General features: G+C 43.7%; 1 protein-coding gene across 1 annotated transcript; it reads right to left on the bottom strand.

Annotated features, from left to right (window-relative positions):
* Positions 1-6,946: 6,946 nt before the first annotated feature.
* Positions 6,947-7,666, bottom strand: LOC149166807 (uncharacterized). Its single transcript, XM_089430269.1, has one exon. It carries the CDS (start codon positions 7,664-7,666, stop codon positions 6,947-6,949), a length of 720 nt encoding a protein of 239 aa, XP_089286395.1.
* Positions 7,667-8,165: the final 499 nt, after the last annotated feature.

The following is an 8,165-nucleotide window of genomic DNA, read 5'->3' as shown; positions in this document are numbered from 1 at the left end:
TGACCATGATTATAAACCCAAGGGATTTATATTAAATCTTAGGATTAGTATTATAAGCCTTATGAATAATATTATACCTTAGGAATATGAACCCATAAAATAATTAACCCAAGGGATTGATATTATAAACCCAAGGGATTAATACTAGAATGCCAAGCAATTATAAACCGAAGGGAATAATATTAAACCTAAGGGATTAATATTATAAAGCCAAGGTATATAAACCCTAAGATACATATTATAAACCCTAAAATAAACATGGTTGACAATGGTTGGCCATGATTGATTTTCATATTGAGACAATCCTTATCACAATGCTACATTGCACCATGGTTGACCATGATTAACCATGTTTGATTTTCATATCAAGACAATATTTGTCACAATATGGCATTGGACCATGATTGACCATTGTTTATTTTCATATTGAGACAATATTTGTCACAATGCGATGTTGGACCATAGTTGGTCATGTTTGCTTTTATAAAACCAAGGGATTAATATCATAAACCCAAGTAATATAAACCCTAAGATAAATGTTATAAACCCTAAAATAAACAAGGTTGACCATGATTAGTTTTAATATTGACACAATATTTGTCACAATGTGATGTTGGACCATGGTTGACCATTTCATATTGAGTCAATCTTTGTCATAATGTGATGTTGGACCATGGTTGACCATGGTTCATTTTGATATTGGGACAATATTTGTCACAATGCAACATTGGACCATGGTTTGCCATGATTATTTTGATATTGAGACAATGTTTATAACAATGTGATGTTGGACCATGGTTAACCATGGTTGATCATGATTGATTTTCATATTAACAAAATGTTTGTTACAATGTGATAGTGGACCATTGTTGACCATGCTTGAACATGGTTGATTCTCATATTGAGGCAATCTCTATCACAAAGTGACATTGGTCTGTGGTTGACCATTATTGACCATGGTTGATAATCGTTGAGCATGGTTAACTTTCATATTAAGCCAATCATTGTCACATTATGATATTGGACCATGGTTGACCATGATTATAAACCTAAGTGATTTATATTAAATGCTAGGATTAATGTTATAAACCCTATGAATAATATTATACCCTAGGAATATGAAACCTTAGATTAATAAAACTAAGGGATTCATATTACAAACCCAAGGGAATAATAAACCCAAGGAATTACTACTAAAACCCTAAGGAATTATGGTCAACCATTTCAACAATAAATATAAAGGAGAAATTTGTTTGATTGATGTAGTTGACTATGTGTGACTATACTACTAATCAATAATAATAATAGGTGATTATGTTTGATTGACGTTGAAGAGTGTTCATTATCGAACATAGTTAACCACATTAGTAAACCAATGTGTTTTAAACCATATTAATATAAATATTATTAAACATTTTTAAACATTGTCTATGAGTTTCCATGGTTTGACTATGTCATCATGTTGACTCTAGTTATGTGAAACATGATGTTTATGGTTAACTATAGGAATTTTGACCATGGTTAACTATAGGCACCAAGGCTAACTATATGGTTGGCTATCTATATGGTTGACCAAGGTTGACTAAGGATGACTATGAGTGAACAATATTAACTATCATTGAGTATGGTAAATGTATAGTTGATTAACATTCATGATGGTTGACTATTTATACATTGACTGCAAAGGCTGGCTACAAAGGTTAAATATGTGTGTCTATGCCATTATGATGACTCTAGATATGTGTCTATGTTTAATTGTAAGCATGTTAAATATAATGCCTATCGATTATCATGGTTTAACGTGAGCTTCATGTTCACTATCTTTGACCAAATTAATCATGATTATGATGTGTTAGTATTTAAATTAATATATTATTAATGTGTAAATTTATGGATCAATATAGTAATTATAATTATTATTATATATTATAAATTTATTAAAGTTTAAAGAATATATTAAGTTTAAAATAATATTAATATTATAATGATAATAACAATAAAAATAAAAATAAAAATAACAGATTAATATTTATAATTATTTTAATGTATTAATAACTACTTCTTCTTCTTCTTCTTCTTATTATTATTATTATATATATTTTGAAGTTATGAAATACTAATTTTTTTGGGTGGTGCAGTTATCTTTAATTTTTAAATTATTCAATATTTTTACTATTTAAGATATTAAATTTTTAATTAATTTAAGTAGTTACAATTTAGGTGATTATTTTTTTTTCTAAGTAAGCTTAAATCTATTAATGTAACATATGGTACAGAGAGTTCTAGGCATCAGAGTGCCGCCATACAGTCAGCAAAATATAAAAAATTGAGCCACCCGCAAGGGGAAACTGGCCCGAGAAGCGTTTGAAAGCTGCCTCGCAAGAGGAAACCAACCTTGAGTTAACAACAGTAAGCCAAAAAACTGAGCCGCCCACCAGGGGAAACCGACTCATACATAGATTAAGAACTAATTTAACTACAGAGATCAGCTTAGACACGCTTAGATACACAGGCGACAAAACCAGCAAAATGCTCAAAAGACTAGACATGATGGCGAGAAAAAGCAGAGGCGCTAGAGTCCATAGTCACCCGAGGGCGATTCCTCTTCAATTCTGCACCACCATCCTTCCTTGTCATCAGGATCTGGATCGGGAACCCTTTGAGGAGCGTCATCCACCACTTCACGCTTGCCTGCAGTCGTCCCGGTGTTCTGGAGCTGGCCAGAGCTGCTTTCATCAGGATCTGGATCGGGAACCCTTTGAGGAGCGTCATCCACCGCTTCACGCTCGCCTGCAGTCGTCCCAGTGTTCTGGAGCAGGCCAGAGCTGCTTTCATCAGCCAGGCGAGAGGGACTATAATCTACGGGCAGAGGAACAGGCGGAACAGAAGGGGAGGCCTGCGGGCTGATAGGGGGCGCAGAAGACGGGGGAGAGGCGACGAAAGCAGGCCGAGGTTCAATGTAATGGTGAGAGGCGAAGGTGACATTCCGCGGGGAGGGAGGGAGGCGACGAGCTTGGCCCCTTCCATGAATACGACGGGAAGCACTTTCACTGGGACTGCGAGAGGGGGACGAGCCAGAGGAAGGGGAAGGGGAGGGATTAGGCCTGGAGCCTCCCCTGCGGCATCTCATACGGTGCCTCAGCTTTGGCATTGCAACACTGAAGTCGTGAGAGCCGGCGGAAATGAGAGGGGGTCCCAACAGAGGGAGGTGGGAGCGAAAGCCGAATAGAGCAGGGAGGAGCTGAGCACAGAACGAGCTATGCGAGTGATGATATCCAGGGATGAAACTAATTCAGGAGGCCAGCGGGCAGCGCCTTCCAACCGTGGTGCGAAGGTTGTGCACTTCAGCTTCCGGCGAACAGCGAGAACCTATAGGCAAGAGCTATCTCGACATGGAGATCGACAGAGCACCCAAGCATCTGAATTCTCAACTGAGGACGGGGTCACAGGGGCCGACGGTTTCATGTTGAAACTCTTGGTGTCTTGGCCTCCCCACCGATATAAATGTCACGTAGGGTGACGGCCCATCAACTTAATTGTTCCAGAGGTGAGTACCTGCCTTCCGCTGGTGAACCAGTGGGCTTGCCACGCGCCCGTCTGCCGGATCGTAACCTCCATCACGTCAATGCCCACCCGCATCCGGGGTGAAGTTGTCCTGATGCACCAGTTGAGTGCATTCCTGAAGGAGTTTGCTATCATTGAGACTGGAGAGGGGCACTGCAGAGAGGGTCTGGGTGTTCGTTACCCCTTTGTTGGCCAGCAGATCTGCCACTTTGTTGCCAGATCTTCTAGTGTGCTTGAGGTAGATAGCTCTGTGCTCTTGCAACCATTCAGCTATGAGTTCCAATCTTGCCATGAGCCTCCAACTGTCCGCTACTCTTGAGGGAGGGGAGCCTGAGAGGATCTTACTGATCATGTTGATGATGATTTGGGAGTCGCCCTCAATCTCTATGGGGAAAAATTATGGAGCTGGGCTAGCTGCATACCTTGTCATAGACCTTCTAGTTCCACAGAGTTGTTGGTATCCTATACCATGGAGCCATAGTAAACGAGCATGGGGTCCCCTTTATGGTTGCAAAAAATTCCTCCAAAACCCGCCTCCCTAGGATTACCTTTGGAGGCTCCGTCAAAGTTGAGCTTTATGACACCCTTTGGGGGGGAGACCCATTTTTCATTAGAAATTTCCTTTAGGACTCTTCGACCAATTGACTCAGGACTCGGATTGAGCTTGAGCTGCCAATTGTTCCAAACTTGTTTCTCCTGGGGCAGAATAGGGAAATCTTCCTTCTGCCATTTTTGCAGCGCTAAGGTTTCCTAGAGATTACTGCAGTAATTGAACCAGAGGATTTCCAGAGGGGTAGCCTGGTTCTTGAAGATCCGTTTATTCCTCTCCTTCCAGATATGCCATAAGATGAGACCTGGAATGTGCCTCCAGAGAGAGTTGAGCATATTGCATCGGTAGGGTGCAGCTGGCCAATTACGAATGATAGTATTTAAGTCCTCGGACCATCGACCATCTCTTCTGCACTTGGAGCTGACACTTTCCCAAAAGAAGGCAGCCAGAGGGCAAGTCAGCATAAGATGTTGAATAGTCTCCTCTTGATTATTACAGTTGGGGCATCTGGAAGGCCCAGTGAAGCCTCTCTTCATTAAATTGTCCCATGTGAGGATTTTCTTGTGACAGAGCAACCACAGGAACGAGGAAACCTTGGGCCAAAGCTGCGGTGCCCACAGCTCTTTCCAGATGGGGTCAGGGGGTTCGAGAGTCTGGGTCATCAGGGCATAGGCTTCCTGAGTGGTGAACTTGCCTTTGGGAGAGTGTCCCCAGCGAAGGATATCCTACTTGTCCAAGTATCTGATTTTCCTGCTGATTAGTTCTGCTTCCAGCGCTGGATGAGCTTGAACTTGCTGGTTGTTCAAGCAGCTTGCAGCCGTTTTCCAGCACCTATACCCCTGAGCATGGGTTTCCTCCCAGAATTGGTGAACCATGGCTTCTAGAGGAGTGATCAAATCCATATGGAGGGGTGGTTTGATGGTTGAGAGGAGCTTGGGTTGCTGATGCCATGAGTCTGTCCAGAACCTAGCTGTGCGACCGTTGCAGACCTCCCAGAAACTATGATCTTGAATGAGAAGATGGTGTTGTTTGGCAGCGTTCCAGATCAGTGAGCCTGCTTCCACCATGGACAGTCGAATGAGCTCTAAGTGGGGTCTATGGTTGGCATATTTGGCATTCCAGAGCTTCGCCCATGGGGAAGAGGGGGAGGATAGCCATTGCCACCAGATCTTGGCCCCCATGATAGCGTTGTTGTGCTGAGGGTCGCGGAGGCCTAGCCCCCCCAATAGCTTTGGCTTGCAGATCGTATTCCACTTGACCAAGGCCCATTTTCTGTTTTGTCCGGATGCTCCCCACAGGAAGTTGTGCTGAAGAGATCTGATCTGCTTAAGGACCCATTTCAAGGCTACAAGGACCGAGAAGAGATAGAGTGGCATGGATTGAAGGACAGACTTGACCAAGATAAGTCTACTAGGAAGGTTGAGAGGGCAAAAGGTCCAAGAGGATAATTTAGCTTCGCGTTTATCCAAGAGAGATCTCCAAGAAGATTGCTTGAGTGCTGAGACAATCAATGGGGCTCCAAGGTACTTGGCGGGTAGCTTGGAAATGGAGAATCCGAGGATTCTAGCAATGCGATGCTAAATGAGAGTAGCAGTGTTAAAGAAGAAGATTTGCGACTTGGAGGCATTGGCAGTCATTCCTGAAGCTTCGGCAAACAAATCAAGCAAGCTCTTGAAGGCGGAGGCTTCATGGGCGGAAGGATGACCAAACAGCATAGTGTCGTCCACAAATTGCTGGTGGGTGTGAGCAGGGGTCTCATGAACGGAGATGCCATGAAGCTAATGTGAATGAAGGGCATGAGAGATGGTCCACCCTAGCCCCTTCGCCATGAGCACAAAGAGAAAGGGGGACAGGGGATCGCCTTGGCGAATGCCACGAGAGGGGGAGAAGGGATGAGAGGGGATACCATTAACCAGGATGGAGAAAAAAGAAGAGGAGATCAGGCTCATGACCCATCTTATCCAAGGAGGGCTGAAACCAAAAGCTGCTAGCATCTGTTGAATGAAATTCCAATTAAGTTTGTCAAAAGCTTTTGATAAATCAATCTTAAGGAGCATACCTGGCTTTTTAGTCTGCTTCAGCGAATGCATAATCTCATGAGTGAGAATGATGCCATCCAGGATTTGTCGCCCCTCTACATAACCAGTTTGCTCAGGCGAGATGAGCAAAGGAAGCAGCGGCTTTAACCTGTTGGCAATAACTTTGGAGATGATCTTGTAGATGACATTGCAGAGGGCAATGGGGCGAAATTTGTCAAGCGTGGCTGCTTGGTCCTCCTTGGGGATTAGGGTTATGAAAGTGGCATTAAGAGATGGGAGAAGCCAATGCATGGATCTGGACTCCTCCACTAATTTCCAGATCTCATCTTTGATCAAATCCCAGAAATGATGAAAGAAGTTGGAAGTGAAGCCATCGGGTCCTGGAGCTTTACCTTCCTTGTTTTGGAGGACAGCCTGTTCAACTTCCAAAAGAGTGACAGGGCGAAGAAGAAGATGATTGTGCTCCTCCGTGATTAGCTTTGGTATGTGTTGCAGGATTTTGTTAATTGTTGGTCGCCTGTCAGACTGGTCTTCCTGCACCACCGATTTGAGATGAGAGACCAATTCAGCTTCTATGGCCTGATGCTGCTCTATTCTTTCTCCTGTTGGGCTAAGGAGAAAGTTAATATTGTTACACATCCTACGTTGAATGGTGGAGCGGTGGAAAAATTTAGTGTTCCGTTCCCCTTCCTTTAACCATCTGATCCGGGATTTTTGTTTCCAGAGAATCTCTTCTTGCTACCTTCTTTCCTCCAACTGATTGGATAGACTCTGCTCTTTCAGGTCAGATGCTTCATTGCGGCCTTCTTGTGTCTTTTGGTCTTGTCGGAAGGGTCTTTTGGTCTTGTCGGAAGGGTCTTTTGGTGCGGTCCCCTAGTCTAGTCCATTGCAGAGAAATGGGCCAGTGGTCCGACCCTAAAAAAGGCAAAATTGTGGCTTGGAAATCGCCTCCAATATGTATGGCATTGTCCGAAAGGAGAAATCTATCCAGTTTGGATGCTATCTGTTGAGTGCCCACTCTCTTGTTGTTCCAGGTGTGATTTCCATTGGCAAAGGGAAGATCGATCAACCAGTTCCGCTGGATGAAGTCTTTGAAATGGGTGCTGTCCGCCTCTAGTTTTGCTCTGCCACCTCTTTTTTCGTTCAGGCTGGTGATCATGTTAAAATCACCCCCCAGGATCCAGAGGGGGTGAGCTCTGGTAGAATTGAGTTGTTCTACCATATTTAACAGAGCGATTTTCCTTGCAGCCTCCTGAGGGAAATATGCATTAGAAAGATGCCCATGCAGATTGGTCCCGTGGATGTGGAAAGAGGCCTGAATTAGATTGTGAGCAGCGTGGGCATCATTTATTGAAACAACTTTCAGATCCCAAGCGATGGCTAGACCGCCTGATGCTCCGGAGGCATCAACTGCGATGGAGTGACACCCTGGCCAGGCTTTTGAAAGAATGGGGCCAAGGGTTTGACTTGTGCATTTAGTTTCCTGCAGGAAAAAGACTTGAGGTTTTTCCATCTGTATCAAATTTTTGATCATATGGACTTTTTAGGGGCCGTTTAGACCCCTTATATTCCACGAGATGAGTTTCATTGAGAACTTCCTTCACGGGGCGGGAAAAACTTGGTAAGTTTGGGATACCTACCAGATTCTACAAGCATCTCCCCCAGGAGAATAGTCCTCTGTAGATCAGATTTCCTCCCTCTCTTCTTTGAGTCTTTAAAGAGTTTCTTCCCATCCCATGGGCTTCCCTGCTGGATGCCTAGGGATTTTTTATTCTGCTGCACTTGGGCAAGAGCCACAGTTAGGTTCTCGATCTGCTTCTCCGAGATCTGGTCAAAGTCCTTTTTTTTGCATGCTTGCTCAAGAGTGAAGATGTCTAGGTCTCCTATATCTACCATTTCATTTTCATCTTCCATGGGGGTGATCTGGTTCTCATTAGCCCCAGTATTGTCAACCTCCATGTTGCGAGGAAGGCCAGAGCTAGATTCAGGCGTCGAGCTAATCGGGGGCTTGG

This window comes from Pinus tabuliformis, chromosome 5_1, assembly GCF_031772625.1.
Source record: "Pinus tabuliformis cultivar Carrire ecotype Pingquan chromosome 5_1, CPIR1, whole genome shotgun sequence".
Taxonomy (NCBI): Eukaryota; Viridiplantae; Streptophyta; class Pinopsida; order Pinales; family Pinaceae; genus Pinus; species Pinus tabuliformis.
The sequence above is the reverse complement of the archived record's forward strand: the minus strand, read 5'-3'. Positions and strand labels throughout refer to the sequence as shown.

Coding starts and splice junctions, on each gene's coding strand:
- LOC149166807 (XM_089430269.1), bottom strand. CDS start 7,666: ATGGAAAAACCTCAAGTCTTTTTCCTGCAGGAAACTAAATGCACAAGT.